The sequence below is a fragment of the Papio anubis genome, chromosome 1 (genome assembly GCF_008728515.1).
Source record: "Papio anubis isolate 15944 chromosome 1, Panubis1.0, whole genome shotgun sequence".
NCBI lineage: Eukaryota > Metazoa > Chordata > Mammalia > Primates > Cercopithecidae > Papio > Papio anubis.
The window spans coordinates 178,065,675-178,086,345 of record NC_044976.1 but is presented as its reverse complement, the minus strand read 5'-3'; the positions used below and the strand labels follow the sequence as shown (position 1 = coordinate 178,086,345).

Genomic DNA, 20,671 nt, shown 5'->3' with positions numbered 1-20,671 from the left:
TTCAGGGAGAAAGAAGTACAGGAGACAGTAGGGCAGGAAAAGGTCAGAGAGAGAATTTGCTTCTGAGGCTGCTTCTGAGGCCTTCCAATTCCTTTAGTTCAAAGTCCTCAGCATGTCAAAATTCCATACTTTGGGATATCATTTTCATGACTTTGTAATGCTTGTTTCTCTGCCTACTGTGCCCTCCCCAACATAGTTAACTCTTATTCATTATGTGAAACCTAGTGCAGGCCAAGTATGGTGGCTCAGGCCTATAATGCTAGCACTTTGAGAGGCCAAGACAGGAGAATCGCTTGAGTCCAGGCGTTTTGAGACCAGCTTGGGCAACATAGTGAGACCTTGTCTCTACAAAAAAAAAAAAAAAAAATTAGTTGGAGTGGTGCGTACCTGTAGTCCCAGCTACTTGGGAGGCTGAGGTGGGATGACTGCTTGAGCCTGGGAGGTTGAGGCTGCATTGAACCCTGATTGCACCACTGTACTGCGGCCTGGGCAATAGAGCTGGACTGCATCTCTAACAAACAAACAAAACAAAACAACCCAGTACAGGCAGAACCTACTTAGGAAGCCTTTTCTGATACCTCCTTTACACTGGGCTCCTCTTGGTGCTTCCTCCATGTCTTGCCTCTCTCTCCATCATTTTACTCACATTTTATTGTAGTGGTTTCTTTGTGTCTGTTTCCTTCACCAGACTGAGTAACTTGGTTGCCAGAACCGCATGCGATTTACCTTTATATGTCTAGTACCTTGCACAGTGCCTGGCACATAATACTGTTTAGTTAACGTGTGGCTGAAGATGTAGATGAATAAATGGAAAATACAGCCACTGTGTATGTGCTAGTAGCATAAAAATACAGGATACACAATTACATTTCAAATTCAGATAAATAACAAATAGTTTTTTTAGTATGCATAGATCCCAAACATGGAATGGGACATACTTATACTACATAGTATGTAGTTATTCATTATTTCTCTGAAATTAAAATTTCACTGGGCATCCTGTAATTTATCTGTCAACCCTAACCTAGCAAAAAAGTGAGTTCACATGCAAATTATTAGGTTAGCACAAAGGTGATTGTGACAAGTTTTGGTTTAAGTTTTATTAAGTTTGCCACTACTTTTAATGGCAAAAACCATAATCACTGGTGTACCAACCTAATAAAAGTTCACGCAAAGCAGAAGCTTGTGTTGAGCTTGACATCATGGGCCCTAAAGTATTTTCTAGACTTTACCTTAACATCTCTGAGTGTCCTGTGTGTAAATAGTCACTGTAGTACTCAGGTGTACTGGCCTTGTCGTGTTCTGCTGCATGTCATTACAAACATGATTTCTGCTGAGAAAATGATGCATGGTGAAGAAATATATGCATTTGAGTAATTTGGAGAGATGAGCAGAGCTTGTTTGTGAGTCAGCTTGTGGATTTTCCTGTACAAGTTGAGTATCCTTAATCTTAAAACCTACATTCAAAGTACTCCAACATCCATGCTCATTGCAGTGTTTTGCATTTTGGATTTTCAGAATGGGGATGCTTGAATGGTAAGTATAATGGGAATATTTCAAAATCTGAAAAAATCTGAAATCCAAACCACTTTCAGTCCCAAGAATTTGAGATAAAAGATCCTCAGCCTGTATTGTGGTGGTTTGTTGTTGCCGGAGAGTGGTTGTCGGGCATTTGAAAAGGAAGTATAAAACTTACTTTTGGTGTTTGGGGATGAATGTAGGGATTGGGTATGGGTTTTAGATTTTTGGAGGGAGTTAGCAGCTAGAATAGTACTCACTATTTACTTTGCTGCTCAGGCCAGGATGCCTGAGAACTGATCCACTGAAGAGTGATCATGGTGTGGAGGACTCCATACTGTCTCCATTCTAATGAGGTTGTTTACTTAACACGTTCCCTGTTAAACTATCAGATGACTGAAGTACTATTTTGATTGAAGGGATTTTTTTTTTTTTTTCCAAATTAGAAACACCCAACTGGTTAACAGTTTATGCTTTAAAAGGTGAAAGAGTTTATTTCTCCATGACTGGAAACGGAATTGAAATATGGCATCTTTCATCTCTCACACGCCCTTTTTGCTTTCTGTCTCATGCCAAAATCGATAATTATGGAAATTACCTGGTAGGACACTTGGGCACAATTTTAGATATTTACCCCATAGAACTCAGACATGTTCTCTTAGAAAAAGCTGGATTCTAAAGGCACAAAGATCAACCAAAAAAACAACATGAAACATTTTTGTGGTCTCAGTACCATGATCTTGTCAGTAAAGCGACGGTCTATGATTAAATCCAGACTGAACTGTTTCCTGTTAGCGTGCTAACCCACAGGGCAGGCTCAGGCCTCCGTGTCTTGCTTTCTAAGTCTGGGTTATTAAGCACTTGTCTGACAAGGGTTCCACCCCTTTCATCTTAAACTTTAATTCAAAGTTACTAAGATAATATAAGCAAAAACAGGTCCTAAAGTCTCTTAAAACACTTAGAGACCTATTGAATCTTTTCCTGCAAAAATGAAACTTTTAACATTTTAGCTTCTCTCCTCGGGCCATATGGCAGAGTATTTTTTTGTGTTTCCCCTCTGTACAATTTCATTTCAAAATAATTTCAGTGGTAAGCAGATTAAGTTTTTGTTTCATAAAAAATGTACTCTATTTGAATGTTGGCAAATTAGAAGTCATCAGATCTTTCCCCTGCCATAATAAGCAGATATTAGGATATTTAGCCGATCTACAAAAAATGACATTAAGCGAATTCTCTGATAACATGCATTGTTATTTTTTGTGAGAATGATTGTAGGCACAAGAGCAATTCTACACTTATTTTATGATATTGTCTTTGATGTTCACTTTGAAAATTATTTTTAAATATAAAATTTCAAAATATTTTATTAGTCTTCTGTTAGGTCACATGTAGTTCTTCCTAATGCACAGATGCAAACACTGAGGAACAAATACTGTTAAAGGGACTTACGGGAATCATGTATGCATATTGAAATTGTTTTCTGAGTAAAAAAGCACTGAAAGGAAGAGGCTGGGTTAATGAGAAACATAATTCCATTTCCAAGGGAGAACCCTGGCTTTCTGCCAAATCTCTGCTTTCTGGCAGGAAATGGGACCCACTTCATCAGATCCTTTGACAAGCATTTTTCTCTGTGTTTGAATTTTGGGACACATCAATACTCAGTGAAAAAATAGTTCTTTTAAATAATCATTACTTTTGGTAAGAAAGATTTAGTATTAGAGTTTCCATTGTAAATAAAATAAGAATCGTCAAATTTCAACATCGTTTGTTAAGGGAACACTGATATTATCACAAGGCGAGGAAGCTTGATTTAAATCAGAATTTGACTATCCCTAACCACTGAGAAGCCATTCCTTTTGTTGTTAATATTTGACATTGAAGTATATTTTCATGGGTTTTTTTGTTTGTTTGCTTTTGAGATGGAGTCTTGCTCTGTTGCCCAGGCTGGAGTGCAGTAGCATAATCTCCAGCCCACTGCAACCTCCGCCTCCCAGGTTCAAGTGATTCTCCTGCCTCAGCTTCCTGAGTATCTGGGACTGCAGGCGCGTACCATTACACCTGGCTAATTTTGTATTTTTAGTAGAGATGGGGTTTCAGCATGTTGGCCAGGCTGGTCTCAAACTCCTGACCTCAGGTAATCCACCCACCTTGGCCTCCCAAAGTGCTGGGATTATAGGCGTGAGCCACCGCTTCCATCCTGAAGTATATTTTCTAACTTCTACTTTTGAATATCATGCAGGCTGACAATTATTTTGGCCAGGTCTTTTGAAGTGACAAAGTACAAAACGCAAAAACATCCTTACATTTTTGTATTAATAAAGAGATCAAAGGAATACACATTTGAAAATAAAAATTAACATTACATTTTATAATGTTTTGATTTTTCTTTTTTAAAATGAAAAGTGGTAAATATGAGTTAAGTTTTAAATGCATTACAGTAATTTAATAAGCCAAAATTTTTCAAAGTATGTGCATTCTGAAGTTCTGCAAGATGCTGTGAGACTAAAGAGAAATCCATTTGGAAATGCCATATACCATATCCCTCTCTTGGAGTTGACTAACACATGTTGGCATATTAAAGTGCATGAGAATTTCTGCAGTAAAGAGATGTCATTGACTTTCTTGAACTCTATAGTTCCCAAACCCCAAACTTGACCACAGGACTTTTTATTTTGGAACTAGTGTTTTACAGCACACACTTAAAGCAACAGTGAACCAAATAATTAATAACATACAGAATTCTAAACCATATATCTTTTTCACTTATTGTTTCTGATAAAGTTAATTGGAGTTTCTGGGGAACAGATGGGTACTACAAGGTTTATTCTAAAACTACATATAGAGTGATAAAGAACAGCTATTAGACCCTGATCTGAGTCAACTGTCTTAAGAGGCCTAAAGAAACGTTTGATATTTTGCCTGAACCAGATCCCTCTCCCTAGAAAACTTTAAAAAATTAAGTAAAGAGATAAAGCCATCTACCACATAAGCTGGAGTCTTAATTTTAATTCCTGTTAGCAGTTTGACATGATGACATTAAGCTATTCTAACCCCCTTCTGAAAGCAGTTGCCACCACTCCGGTCTTTCTGAAAGCAATCCCATCTGTTAGTTTCCTTCCAGTAGTTTGATTTCTGACAGGCCAGTTGAAGGAAAAGCAAACATGCTACTTAGTAAGCACAATATCATCATTAGAGATCCACTTCTCTCTTATTTGCGTCTCTTCTTTAATTTTCACGTGATTATTTCAATTTAGGAAATCTGATATAAAACAATTCAACTTACGATTCAGATAAACCGCCTGGCGATTGTTTGCATCACTTAGGATTATTCTTGCTTTAGAAATAGACCTCCTCTCTGTAGAGCAGTCTCCTTAGTGCCTGTGAAGGATGAGTTAATCTTTCAAAATTGCATCTCTGTATAATTTGTTAGGCACAGATTTACTGCAGAATGTAAGGCACACCAATATTTTTCTTCATTTTAATTCTCTTCCCTCATACTAAAAATTTAAGCTGTAAAGATTTTATTACCAATGAATTTTTATGTATTATGGTTTATATCTACCAAGGTACAATTATATCTACCAATATTCATTTACAGTTTCATTTTCATGTGCTAGCTGCTTCTCATGAGTAAATGTCTTCTTTTAGACTTTGCAAGTTTCCAGAAGGCAGGGTCATACACCCACCCACCCTTTTCATCACTCCCCAGAGCTTAACCCAGTGCTGCTTGGTACAACCATTTTCTCAGTCAGCTCTGTTGATTGCTGATGATATTGAATCAAAATGCACATTGCCCTCTGTGGACTGAAGAAAGTCAGATCATGGTTCCATCTCCATAGATTTCCACGGAGAATATACTCCAACCATGGCCAGTTTTTCAAGCTATCAACATGATGTCAGCTGGCTCACACAAATACTTAAAATTTAACAATCCGTTCTCCAAAACCAGTATGAGTCGGCTCCAGCACCCTACCACAGGAGCTGTCTTTAGGAATGAGTTTGCAAAAATTTTTTCCCATTCTGTAGGTTGCCTGTTCACTCATAGTTCAACCATTGTGGAAGACAGTGTGGCAATTCCTCAAGGGTCTAGAACCAGAAATACCATTGTTCCAGCAATCCCATTACTGGGTATATACCCAAAGGATTATAAATCATTCTACTATAAAGACACATGCACATATATGTTTACTGTGGCACTGTTCACAATAGCAAAGACTTGGAACCAACCCAAATATCCATCAGTGATAGACTGGATAAAGAAAATGAGGCACATATATACCATGGAATACTATGCAACCATAAAAAAGGATGAGTTCATGTCCTTTGCAGGGACATGGATGAAGCTGGAAACCATCATTCTCAGCAAACTAACACAAGAACAGAAAACCAAACACTGCATGTTCTCACTCATAAGTGGGAGTTGAACAATGAGGACACACGGACACAGGGAGGGGAACATCACATATCGGGGCCTGTCAGCAGGGGTGAAAGACTAGGGCAGGAATAGCATTAGAAGAAATACCTAATGTAGATGACGGGTAGATGGGTGTAACAAACCACCATGGCACGTGTATACCTATGTAACAGACCTGCATATGTATCCCAGAACTTAAAGTATAATAATAATAATAATAATAAAAGGAATAAAAAACCCAGCAGCAACAACAACAACAAAAAAGAATGAGTTTGGCCAGGCGCAGTGACTCATGCCTCTAATCCCAACACTTTTGGAGGCTGAGGTGGGCGGATCACCTGAGGTTAGGAGTTTGAAACCAGCCTGGCCAACATGGTGAAAACCTGTCCTTACAAAAAATGCAAAAATTAGTCAGGCATGGTGGCGGGTGCCTGTAATCCCAGCTACTCGGAAGGCTGATGCAGGAGAATTGTTTGACCACAGGAGGCGGAGTTTGCAGTGAGCCGAGATCATGCCTTTGCACTCCAGTCTGGGCGACAGAGCAAGAGTCTCAAAAAAAAAAGAACGAGTTAGAAAACTTTCCATGGAACAAAACAAAGGGAATGCTTGCTAAACCTGATCCTGGGATCATTAAAAATGTCCTTGGTAAAATTATGCCAGCAAACTAGTTATTGATAGGGGAGTAAGTAGAAGCAAATGTAACCATTATGAAGTAATACTTCTACTTCTAGAAAGGAAGGAAACACACATGCCTCCACCACCGCCACCCTACCACACTAAACTCACAGGAGAGAGCATTGCCTTACATGACATGTAGAGAAATTAAGTAAGAGTGAGGGTAGGCTGCATGCAGTGGCTCACACCTATAATCCCAGCATTTTGGGAGGCCGACATGAGAGGGTTGCTTGAACCCAGGAGTTTGAGACCAGTCTGGATAATATAGTGAGACCCCCATCTTTACCAAAAACAAAAGTACGAAAATTAGCAGAGCGTGGTTGCCTGAGCTGTAGTCCCAGCTACTTGGGAGGCTGAGACAGGAGGATCACTTGAGCCCAGGAGCTCCAAGCTGCAGTCAGCTGTGATCACACCACTGCTCTCCAGCCTGGGTAACAAAGGGGATAAATACATAAGAATAAGGAGAAACATAACAGGCTATGGCCTTCAACTATTTCAATGCTTCCAATTTTACTTTAGGGAGTCATTCCTCCTTATGGTAATTGTTAATTTATTATACAGGTTGAAGGGGACCAGCTGCCTCCAGGACACACAGTCAGTCAATATGAGACCTGTAAGATCAGGACCATAAAAGCTGGCACCTTGGAGAAGCTTGTGGAGAACCTGCTGACAGCTTTTGGGGACAATGACTTTACCTATATCAGCATCTTTCTGTCAACGTACAGAGGCTTTGCCTCCACTAAAGAAGTGCTGGAACTGCTGCTGGACAGGTAAGAATGTAAAGGAGCTTGTGAGGTGAAAGAAATATAGACTGTTTATGGAGTGGAGCACGAGGTTCTGAATCACCTGCACTTGGTATGCAGAGAGAGATATGTGAGGAAAGATTAACGGGAAGGGATGACCTTTGGCACAAATGGCAAGAAGATCATTCAGGAGCCACTTTTGGTCTGTTGCTGGGGAAAAATGTCTCCTAAAAGATTTATGAAAGAGTTGGGAGTAAATACTGTAAATCTAGATTCAGTTACTTTATGGATTTCATTCACTATTTGCCACCCTAAATTTCTCCATATTTTTATAATTTTATATTATTCAGTAAATAATCAGTTGACCAAGAATTTTGCTGGGATGTTGTGGGGATGAAATGTGCTAATATGGCCGGGCGCGGTGGCTCAAGCCTGTAATCCCAGCACTTTGGGAGGCCGAGACGGGCGGATCACGAGGTCAGGAGATCGAGACCATCCTGGCGAACACGGTGAAACCCCGTCTCTACTAAAAAATACAAAAAAAAAAAAACTAGCCGGGCGAGGTGGCGGGCGCCTGTAGTCCCAGCTACTCCGGAGGCTGAGGCAGGAGAATGGCGGGAACCCGGGAGGCGGAGCTTGCAGTGAGGAGCGCATTCTTAGACCCACAGGAAGCAGCTTAGGAATGGTGGCGATGATGATGCGATGCTGGTGATAACTATCAACAGTCAGCATGTATTGGCGGTTTTACGGATATCCACATAAATATCATCCTTGATCCGTATTGTTAAGCTACATATTACATGTAGCAGAGCAGTATACATTGAAATTTACACACTGTTAATCTTTAGATTTGCCTCATTATTTCTGTTTTATTTAGAATTAAACTTGGTCTTTCAGAAAATATCATTAAATCAACTTGATAGTGGGAGGAAGAAAACTGTCAGCCAAACAATTGTTTTAGAATCAGGAGAATCCTCATCTAAATCCTTATATTCTGAGGTTTCCTGCATAAGGAAGGAAATGAGATATGGCTTTTTGTTGGGCTTGTTGAGTATTGATGTTTGTTAACTAAATTTTTTTGTTTTGAAAGTAATTTGTGCTCATGCTAAAAGTTCTTACACTGTGGAAGAGTATGCAAAATATTAAAAGTTTATTCATATTGCTACCTTTTCCCCAAATAATATTTATTAGATTTAAAAATATTAGTAGTAAGAAGAAAATTAAATAGACCATCTACTAGGCAAGTAACACATATTAACATTTTAAAAATAGAAGTAATCCATGTATATGGTGTAAAGTTCCATCTGGACCACATAGGTCCAGATAATTGTAAAAATTAAAAGTAAAAGATTTTTTTCCTCAAGCTCCAATCCCATTCCTCCCAGGAAATCACTGTAAACCATTCCTTTTGTATTTTTCCCACATTTTTGGGTGTATAGGAAGTATGTATGTATATATACACACATTTATGTACTGTATGTCATATATATGATATCTTTATATATTTATCATATGACATAATATACTTATCTGTGATACAGATAGAATCACAGTACACAGTCTGTTCTGCAATTTTCATTTTTTAAAATTAATTTCTTTTCTATTTTTACAAACAGGGTCTTGTTCTGTTGTCCATGCTGGAGTGCAGTGGCATAATCATAGCTCACTGCATCCTCCAACTCTGGGGCTCAAGAGGTCAGCCTCAGCCTCCTGAGTTGCTAGGATGACAGATACATGCCACCGTGCCTGGCCAATTTTCGATTTTTACTTATCTGTGTATCTTGGAGATTTTTTACTCATTAAGTGAATTAGTATACATAAAAGGCTTAGAACAGTGGCTGGCATATTGAAAGCTCAAAAAATGTAATTCTTATTTCAAAATCAGCACCTATAGATGAATCTATCAAACTCTTTTCAATAGCTTTATAATATTTATTGAATGGGTTATTATGTGGATAGACATTTAAGTTCTCTCCAGTTTTTAATTTTTGTTTTTTTGAAACGGAGTCTTGCTCTGTCTCCAGGCTGGAGTGCAGTGGCGTAATGTCGGCTCACTGCAACCTCCGCCTCTCGGGTTCAAGCGATTCTCCTGCCTCAGTCTCCCAAGTAGCTGGGATTACAGGCATGTTCCACCACGCCCAGCTAATTTTTGTATTTTCAGTAGAGATGAGGTTTCACCATGTTGACCAGGATGATCTTGATCTCTTGACCTTGTGATCTGCCTGCCTCAGCCTCCCAAAGTGCTGGGATTAGACGCGTGAGCCACCGCACCCAGCAAATTTGTTTTTTAAACTTTGTAAACAGTACTGCAAGGAGCGTTTTTGAATACATATCTTCTGAATAGTTGCTTGAGAATTCTATAGGATAATTTCATACAAGAGTCACTAATGGGTCAAAATATATCAGCATTTAAAGATTTGAAAGATAACTGCCAGATTGCACCAATGACATTCCTGTCCACAGAAAACGGGAGTACCTATTTCCTCATTTTCCCCACACACTTGCCAACTGTGGATATTTTCTCTGTACCTTTGAAACTATCTTTACCATGACCTGACCACTGACAAATGACAGTGGTTGTTTTTGAATTTATACTTCTTACATTTATGAGTGAGGTTTAGTGTCTTTTAAAATTCTTATTGGCTGTTTGTATTTTCTCTGAACTCTGTCTTTTCATATCCTTTTGCCTGTTTTTCTTTTGGACTCTTTTCATCTAATTATTGATCATCTAATTATAACTCTGCATATTAAGGAAATTAGTTTGTTGCTTATCATATGTTAGAAATATTTTTCCTAATTTTTTCATTCGTTTTAAAAGTTATTTATTAAAATTTTTTATAAAGACATTAACATTTTTGTGTAGTCATATCTATTTGTCTAAAGAAATACCTTTAATAATAAAGTTATATTCCAGTATAAGTAAGGTTATTGACAATAGTGGGTTTTCCCTCAACGTAGTTTTCTCATAGATGCATATAGAGTAAGATTATTTGGATCAATGGTTATTAATATGTCAATCTTCAAGAACACTCACAAAATGTCTGTTCTTTGTCATAGATTGATCTGGTTATGATACTTTGAGCTGCAGCACAGATAGGAAGTTCTGTAGTTTTTTGCATAGCAGTGCTTGACAAAATAAGCCTGGAATATAAACTTGGATTGGTGAGGTATTTCTTTTATAGTTTGTTTGCTTATGTAGTAAATCATACCTGTACATAGAAATTGAAAAATTGTATGAATTTTATCTTTTTGGTATTTCATGTTTATAAAAAAAATGCAGTATGCTGTTGGCAGGCAGTATGAATAGACTGTTCAAAACATTAAAAAACTCCTACAAGTTTACTTTGGAATTGGTAACCTCTTCTATTTATGGGGTGACTATTGATAATAGGCCACAGATGTCCACAGTCAATAAAGGAGTGCACGTAAATTCCAGCTGTTCATCCTAAATAGAGGACATATACACACAGGAACTGGAGTGTTTAGTCTATGACTCATGTACATCCAGCTTTTGATATTTTTAAAATCTTTTCTTTGTTCTATTATAGAGGATAGATATTTTTGCTTTTTAAAACACTAACTGGATGACTGACTAACATTGAACATGAATCTAACTGCATTGAATTCAAGCTGTCATGTAAGGTATAACTGAATGGAGAGTTAGGATTTATTTTGTACCATTTGGATGGGCCAAGGCTTGACCTTGAATTTAATCTCATAAACAGATCCTTTGCTTGCTTCTGAAATGAATAGAATTGACAAGTACTCAATGCCTACACAATACCCAGCTTCTGCAAGACACCATGCGGATGGAATTCAGAAATATGAGACTTGGTTCATGCCTTGAGATAGTTTAGTGGTGGATTTACTATGAAGCCACTGGTACTTAACCTCAAGGGGCACTCACTTGGAGTGCCCTCTGCATAATTTTATATTCATGATTTTGTATTATTTTTCTTTGAGAGGATCCCTCAGATTACATATGGCTTCAAATTACATATCCATAAGACCTGGATCCACCCCTCAGTACTTAATATTTTGCTGCACAAGATAAAATATTAAGGTTTGCATTTCTGAAACAAGTAGATAACTGCTTGAGATGGTATTAGATGAAGTTCTAACATGTTCTACAGATGAAACAGGATATAGAAGTTCAGATAAATAAATCTCATTTATTTAGATTATTCTGCAGAAATTTGGATTTGTTCAAATAAGTACAAACCTCGGCCGGGCGCGGTGGCTCACGCCTGTAATCCCAGCACTTTGGGAGGCCGAGGCGGGCGGATCACAAGGTCAGGAGATCGAGACCATGGTGAAACCCCGTCTCTACTAAAAAATAGAAAAAAAAAAATTAGCCGGGCGCAGTGGCGGGCGCCTGTAGTCCCAGCTACTCGGGAGGCTGAGGCAGGAGAATGGCATGAACCCGGGAGGCGGAGCTTGCAGTGAGCCGAGATTGTGCCACTGCACTCCAGCCTGGGCGACAGAGCAAGACTCCGTCTCAAAAAAAAAAAAAAAAAAAAGTACAAACCTCAACATGAATTTCTTCCTTGCTTCATTTCCTACTCACACTTAGATCTTGGACCAGGCTTCAGTCTTAATTAAATTTAACCAAAATGCGCGTTCTGTGAAACAGTGGGTTCTTAAATTGGTTGTTGAGACTTTTAATGTCTATGATTAAGAGGAAGCAATTACGTTGTATAAACTTGCCTATTCTGAAGATGAGCATTTGAAATATTATTTTGTCAGTAGATTGTGGTAGACTTGTTTATGGGTCTCTGACATAATTTTAAAAATAATTTCTTTTGTTTTTTTAATAGTAGTTTGCTTATCTGTTGTGAAATTAACACTGAGAAGCTATTACAGCATGTGCTAATCATACAATAATCAGTTGAGAATGGATTGAAGACAGATACTGCAGTATTTATTTCCCACCAGAGAAGCTTATTTGATGTCAAGCTTTGATTTCCCGTAAGACTTCTAATAATGTGGCTTTTCTCATATGGAACTGTTTGCTTTCTGGGATTTCTTTTTTATCTTTTGACAGTTTTTTATTCTACTATAATATGAGCCTTTTGTGATTGGCCAATAGACAGTGGTTTGAGTTCACGTATAGCTAATTCCATGTGTTTGCTTTACCCCTTACTTGGGGTGACCATTTCCCAAGGACCACTGTTTCCTGTGCTTCTCAACATGGCTCGGAGTTCACTGTAGACCACATTGGCCTACTTTTAACCCAAGAAGAAGTTGTTGAATTGGGGGCCAGCAGTTTGTGTTGGGGCTTTGAGATTTTCTTTTATCTAACTTCAAACATACACTCACTCAGTTAAAAATCTGGCCAGGCGTGGTGGCTCACATCTGTAATCCCAGCACTTTGGGAGGTCAAGGCAGGTGTATTGCCTGAGATCAGGGGTTCAAGACCAGCCTGGCCAACATGGTGAAACCCCATCTCTACTAAAAATATAAAAATTAGCTGGTATGGTGGCAGTCATCTGTAGTCCTATCCACTCGGGAGGCTGAGGCAGGAGAATCGCTTGAACCTGGGAGGCGGAAGTTGCAGTGAGCTGAAATTGCACCAGCCTGGGCAACGCAGTAGGACTTGGTCTGAGGAAAAAAAAAAAATCATCTGTTCTCTCCACCATACCATTTAAACATAAGGGTGTTAGATACTACTGAATATGCCCAACCTCAAATGTAGGTAGAAACCTACTTTAGCTAGTGACCTTCAGTGAGAACCATGAAATGTTTGCACAAATATCTAGAGTTTTCTTCAGATGCTGTCACAATAACTCCCTTTTGGGCCATTTCTTGAACATTCTCTCTTTCTGTGATATGTACTCTGTTACCAGAATTAAGCAGAATGTGCTGAGTGCAGTGGCTCATGCCTGTAATCCCAACACTTTGGGAGGCTGAGGCGGTCAGTTCACTTGAGGCCAGGAGTTCGAGATCATCCTGGCCAACAAGGCGAAACCCCGTCTCTACTAAAAATACAAAAGTTAGCTGGGCATGGTGGTGCATGCCTGTAGCCCTAGGGAGGCTGAGGCGGGAGGGTAACTTGAGCCTGGGAGGCGGAGGTTGCAGTGAGCTGAGATTGTGCCACTGCACTCCAGCCTGGGTAACAAAGCGAGACCCTGTCTAAAAGAAAAAAAAAAGAAGTAAGCAGAATGCCAACAAGAACCAGAGTAGGGGTTAACTAGGTCTCCAGAAACCTTTGCCAAGCTGATGGCACTCGGGTCACACTGTGGAAAGCACTGAATGATAGTCTGAATTACTCCCTTAATTTCAAATGAATTCTCCCGGTGGAGGACATTCGGGGTTTTTAAAGGTTGGAGTCATTTGTAAACACTATGCTTTAAGATTAGCTGACTTAAATTTGCTTGCTTATGTTGCAAAGAAGAGAATAATTCAGTAGGTCTTTGAACTTATTTCTTCTTCCCATGTTTGCTTGCCATGTGTTTTCACAGGCTTTATCTCATTTAGTTCACTTATTTTTACCCCTGTGTTTACAGATTAGAAAATTGTGGCTCAGAAACATTCAATCAGTAAGTAGCAGAGCTAGAATTAAAATCTACCCCTTTCTGACTTGAAAGTTCTTTCCAAGTGTACAATATCACCTTCCTTGATTTGTTAATATCACCTTTAAAGGAACCCTTTTTTGGGAATCCTTCTTAGCCATCCTTTTCACTACTACCTCAAGTGATTTTCCCTGGAAACTGTATTTCCCAAGGGCTCCTCCCTTCACACAATTGTGAGCAGTTCACTTGAGCATCAGTGCTGTTTTTCATTTGTCTACTCAAGCAATATTTGTCGGCTCTTTAATGTGTACTACGTACTGTACAAGGTGCTGTGTGTATAATGGTGGACAAACCTGCCTTCTTCATGCTGAATGTCTAGTGGGAAAGAATAACATTAAACAAATCAGTGTGCAAATACATTTATATAATTAAAATTGATAGACCACTGGGAGATAAAAGGTTCTATAACGCAGAGTTATAGAGGATATTTTGGAGGGCTGTACCCAAATAAAACTGAATGTTGGCCAGGATCTTAGGTGATCACTTAGATCATGGGCCATAAAGGTCATTGCTGTGTCTGTGTTTGGAATGTTTCTGTGTACTGAATGGGCTCTGGCCAAATCCCTGACCTCGATCAGCTTTTCCTGAAGGGTCAGGGATAGCAAATGAGAGAGGCATGGGTGAATTAAGTATAGTACCACCGTGGGAATAGAAACCTTAAATCCATTCTTTATGTCACCTGGAGTAACATTTTCATATGTAAAACATGACATGCCAATAACCAGCAGAACGGAGCTGCCTTTGTTAGTGCAACCAGTTCTTCCACAGTGTAGAGAGGAGTTGATCAGATATAAAGCTTGAAAAATTTCATTTATTTCCAAAGATTTTGTCATAGATGTCAAACAGACTTTTTCTTTTCAGAATTTTAGGATACATTATGGGAAAAGCAATTTTTCCTGTCTTTTTTTTTTTAGCCATGAGATTCAGGTTTAAGGCATATAGTATAATGGTGAAGAACATAGGCTTAGGAGTCAGAAATTTGAATTTTATTCCAGTTTTGCACTCCTTACTTGCTCTGTGGTATTGGGCAGTTGATTTATCTTACCAGCTTCAGTTTTTCTCATCTATAAAATAACAAAAATAGCACCTAATTTATAGAGTTATTATAAAGTTAAAAGATGATAATGTAGGTAAAATTCTTAGTATAGTGGCTGAAAAATATTAAGTGCTTAAGAGATTACTATTACCTTGTTTTCTTTATTCATGGCATTTATTACTCTTTGAAATTATCTTATTTATCTTGCTTATTTCTTGACTGTCTGTCCTACTCAGAGACCATGGTAGTAGTCTTATTCATTGCTCTGACTTCAAAATGGTGCCTGCAGTAGGTGCTTGGGAACTATTTGTCTAACAAATAAATAATGGTTATCATTATTCATGCCTGTTCCAAGCAGGTGCTTTGAAAGGTCCAGCAGTGAACATTGCCCAGTCTTTGCCCATGTGTAGTGGGAGAGACAAGTAAGTCTATAGACTCGTGTCATCACTGTCAAGGCCATGAGGCTGAATATGCATTTTTAATGAAAACATTTTCCCCCCGGGAGCTGGTAGTTGTAAACCTTCTATAAAAAGCCCATTATACAAATCCATTCAGTTCTCAAATGCTTTCGTAGCATGAGAAGCTGGTGTTTTTGAGATGCGTACAATATGTTCCAATTTACTTTTTGTTAAACTTCACTTAAAATAATTGAATTTTTTATTTAGTGCCGGAATTACACTAGGCACTTGCCAAATATTCCTAGATTCATGCTGGCATGCAGTGCTCATGTTCCTGTACTTCCTTTTCTTTCAGTAAGAGGCAAGGTTTCTAATATCTTTCCTCTCCTCTTCCAGGTCCAAGGAAAGGAAGTTGTCAGCAGAGAGAGCACTGGGAAACATACTGGAAACTGAACCCACACAAAGGGTCTCTGAGCATTTTCATGTGACTTATGGTCCCAGTGTCACCTCTAGGGTCACCAGCATCTAGAGGTGACACTGGGACCATAGGTCACTTCTAGGTGCTGGTCTCTTATAGCATGAACACTTACATTAAATCTTGTTACTATGAAACTCATAATTTGATTTTTTTCTAAACTTTTTATTCTGAGTTAGTTACTAATGTTTAACTTCTATCACTTACATAGGAAATGTTTCAAAATAATTCCATACCTTTCTTTTTATTAATTTTAGTAACCTCCTACAGGGCCAAATGGAAACTAGCAGAGACGGTCACTCGTTAAGTCTTTTGTGCCTCCCCGCAACCCACCCATGCATGGAACAGTTGAGATTTAGTGGTTGGTGGCTCCAGGATGCACATCCCATTTATTTAGTAGAAAAGCTTTCAGGAAATCTTAACATTGCTTTGCTTCCTTTCCAGCTTAACATACAATCATATTGAATATCCTGACTAGGGCGAGAATTTCTTAGTAAGTGAAGGCTGCTATTTAAGATTTTTGCTAGAACAGATGAGTTTAAATAGATTTTCTCTAGGTCTGGGTGTTAATGACTTCCTAGGCAAAAAAGCCCCAAAAAACTTGGATGGGTTACATACACATACACATACTCACACACACATATATAACAGAACATATATATAAAACCTTAACATATATACATAAATATATATATATTTTTTTACAGGGAAAAAATAATAACAATGCTAGTCACATTCTGGCTCCAGCCATGCTTCCTAAAGCTGAGTGTGTAGACCAAAACTGAACAGGGCATGATGTCCTGAACAGAACATAAACTCATAATTTGATATTTTTCTAAACTTTTCATTTGTTCTAAGAGTTATTTATTAATGTTTAACTTCTATCACTTATATAGGAAATTTTTCAAAATAATTCCATACCATTCTCTTCATTAATTTTAGTAACCCCCCACAGAGCCAAATGGAAACTAGTAGTAGCCAAATGGGTACTAGTAGTATCTTGGATTATCTGAGTGAGCCCAGAGTAATCACAAGGGTCCTTAAAAATGTAAAAGATGGAGGCAGAAGACAGAGAAAGAGATATGAGGATGGAAACAGGGTCAGATAGATGCTACATTGCTGGCTTTGAAGATGGAGGAAGGGGGCCTTGAGCCAAAGACTGCAGGCAGCCTCTTGAAGCTAGAAAAGAGAATTAAACAGATTCTCTTCTAGAACCTCTAGAAAGGAACACAGCCCTGACGACACCTGGATTTTAACCCACTGAGACCCTTGTTGGACTTCTGACTTACAGAACTATAAAATAGTAAATTTGTATTGTTATAAGCCACTAAGTTTGTAATAATTTATTCCAGCAACACAGATAAGAAACATAAGAAACAAGGAATTCTTGTCAGGGAGATTGACTCTGAAAAATCTAGTGGCCATAGGCTGAAGGATGTTGAGGGTTGGTGTCCACCCTCATCTTTGTTCTGTTCAGGACATCATGCCCTATTCAGTTTCAGTCCACACAGCTCCAGGAAGCACAGCCGGAGCCAGAATGTGGTGGGCATTGTTATTATTTTCTCCCTGTAACTATGCCAGTTACTTCGGATTAACCAGAAAAATTTAATCTGGTACTGTTTGAGAATTATATCCAACCATAATCACTTGAGGGAAAATGGAAATAAGTTTTCTTCCCTGCTGGGTTGGTGGCCTTTGGTAAATGTTTACTTTTGCGGAGTGGACCCAACTCTCACCTGCCAGCACTATGGGAATTCTGGATAGGAACATGTGGCGACTGCAGAGCCTTAGCTTGGGGGACGACAGTGATGGTTTTGTTAAAGTAGACACTGAAGGGATGCTGTCAGAGACTTTGCCTCAGATCATAATCATGCTAGCTTTCTTGTCTTGAAATGGGATTTAGAGACCTAAGAGATAAAAATGTTTCCATGAAGTAGCTTGTTTTTTTATTTCACTTGGCAAAGGGAGGCAAGGACATGCAATTATCCTTTTTTTGAAAAGAATATAAAATTGCCCAGCAGGTTTTTTTTAAAAAAGTGTGCTTACATTTGGAGACAACAAAACAAAACTGACAAGAAACTGAAATGTAATGGGTGGTAACTGAGTTAGTAACTGGACAGTTAGATGATCATTTAAAGCAGTGGTTTTGACCATTTTTCAGTAGCTAGTGGGAGTGATTGATCACAAACCCCTGTAAGAATGTACTAAAACTATGGACCGTCTCTCTAGAAAAAAGAGAATATCAGATTTTTTTTCATAAAATTTAGGGACTTCCCAGACTTCTATAAATTCATCCAGGGACCCTGGGTTATGATCCCCTAGGCAAAGTGTCCCTAGCGTGATGACAGGGGATACATAGGCGGTCATTATGAATCAGAGGCAGGCACTGATCCTAGCTTTATTATAACTGGAGCACAGATCTTAAGTGTGGCTCTGAAAAGTAAACCAATCAATTTAACTAACTAAAATTACGCTTCTTGGTTCATTCAGGTAAATTTAATGGTTTTAGAAAGTATCTTGGGACATCTAAAATGGGAAGATACTGGTGGTTTTGAGTTAATTTGGTTTTTCATATCACTTTTATTTGAAAAATTTTTTTACATTTATTTTTTTGTGAACTTAGCCCTTGATAGTGCCATCAGGCCCCTAGTCCTGGGGAACATAATTCTTTTGTCTTTGACCTCTACTAAAGCTAACAGTAAGCACTCATTTAGATAAATTAATATTATGTTGAGTTTTTGTAAGCTATAGGAGAAAAAGAAAAGTATCCTTGAAAATGAAAGGATGCCATGATACTAAACTCATATTCATTGTATGTGATGTTACAAAGCATGTTTCATAAGATTCTTGAAGAGTTCTGCAATAGCAACTTTTTGTGGTTGGGGAAAACGAGCCACAGGCTTGTACTGATTTGTTAATAATGTATTAATTCATCTTAAACCTGAGAAAAATCTAGACTCATGAACAGAGTCTGAGTGCTGCCTCCTCCCTACCCCCATCTACCTGTTTCTTCTGTTGTCCATCATTGTAGCCGCATCCATTGCAGTGCACTAACAAGACATGTTTGCAGTTGGTGGTTTAGCACTGCTGTGAACTAGAAGTGGAAGGAGTAGCTACTGATGGGCCACCAAGCTCTGAGTGCAAGAAACAGGCCAGAGAAAAGAAACGGATGACAGACGCTTGGAGTGGAAAATAGAGGAAACCTTATAGCAAGAGTGTGAGAGCCAACATACTTAAATAATTTTAAATCTGCATGAGATATAAGTTGTGTCAAGAGAGACCTTTTTTTCTTTCCCTTGGATGAATAGTGTCCTTTTCTCGATCTCCTCTTTAGACAGTTGTGGGTTAAGGGCTGGAAGGAAAGGTTATTCTCCAGGGAAATGTTATAGCATTTTGTAACTGTCAAGTGGGGCAGAAATATCTGGTACTTTTTTGCTGTTAATGTTGCCTTAAGTGTCAGGGACTTAGTATGGAGATAGTGTGGACAATGAAAGAACAAGGAAGGTACAGTGTCCTTCACAGCAGAGGCCTAGAGGGGAGGAGGGCAGCTCTTTTTGGGTCTCTAGCTTTTTCTAGTCATGGAAAAATGGCCTAGAGAACTAGCCCTCACAAATGGAAAGCACAGTGTTGGGTTCTCGGCTCAGTCTTGTTGGCCCCTTCCTTTCCTTCAAGAGAACAAGGAGTTTTTGCCTTGTTGTTTTTGACCTTTGTCTTTCCCCTTGAATAAGCAACTTCACAGTGGTAACAAGACCTTTCCAAGGTAGGCTTGGTGGCTGTGACCCAGTTCTCAGGTCAGACTTGGCGGAGAGGTGCCTGCCGTGGAGGATATTATTCAGAGTAATTAAAACCACACGTCTTGCTGATCTGTGGATACAGTCCAAAGTCTTCACTAAGGTTTTCACCAGACATCTGCAGGCTATTTCACCCATGTCATTCTCCAGAGTCAAGGCTGGCTTCTGAACATTTTTTTCATACCTGACCTGTGTTCTTTTGGGTCAGTTACAGAAAAATGCCTAAGATGTTCTGAGGCCAGCGTTTATTAGAAAAGATTCCCAGGAGTCCTTGAGTCAGCAGCTTCATGTGAGGTCTCTCTTTCCTTTACTTCCTCCTTTCTGTTCTTTCACTATCCCCAGTAAAGTACCTCCTTCCCAACTCTTCCCGCCCCAGCCTTTCTTTTATTCATGGTAGAAGAGGGCATGTATTAATTCATTTAGCAAATATTTATTGTCTACTTTGTGCAGGCTCTATTCCAGGCTCAGTAGAAGTAGCAGTAAGCAAGATAGAAGAGTAAAACCAGAGTCCTTGCCACAGCCTACCAGGCCCTCAGGATCTGTCCTTGTTACCTCTATGCCTCATTTTCTAGTCGTGCTCACTCAGCTCTGCCCCTCCTTGGCCTCTTAATGTTTCTTAGAAACATCCTCCTGCCACTCTTCCAGGGCCTTTGCAGTGGCTCTTCGGACTGCTTAGAAGGCTCTTTCCCTGGAGATGTGCAGGGCCCACTTCCTCACTTTCTGGAGAGTTTACTTTGTTTTCACATTCACATTGGGCCTTCCCCAAATACCCAACCTCTAGCCCTCCATTATACTGGGTTACCGTGACCTGCGTTATTTCTCTCCATTGTGCTTTTCACTCTCTGACTTAGTATATATTAACTAATTATTATTGTTTGTCTCCCCCACACTACGATGTATACTCCATGAAAACAGAGACTTTGGTTTGTTTGCTGCTGTATCCTCAACGTCTAGAATAGTACCTGTACATAGTCCTTAGTAAATAATCTTCATTGAATGAGGACTAAATGAGTAAAAGAACGAATGATGGAATAAATGAATGAAAGGCT

General features: G+C 39.0%; 1 protein-coding gene across 4 annotated transcripts in view; it reads left to right on the top strand.

The window, feature by feature from the left end:
- Positions 1-20,671, top strand: part of RGL1 (ral guanine nucleotide dissociation stimulator like 1) — a 289,030-nt gene that overhangs the window by 200,199 nt on the left and 68,160 nt on the right. For all 4 annotated transcript variants that reach the window (XM_031657730.1, XM_003893404.4, XM_031657731.1 and 1 more), the window contains one exon: positions 7,169-7,377. In XM_031657730.1, the coding sequence (XP_031513590.1) occupies positions 7,169-7,377 (209 nt within the window). The remainder of the gene's footprint in view (positions 1-7,168; positions 7,378-20,671) is intronic.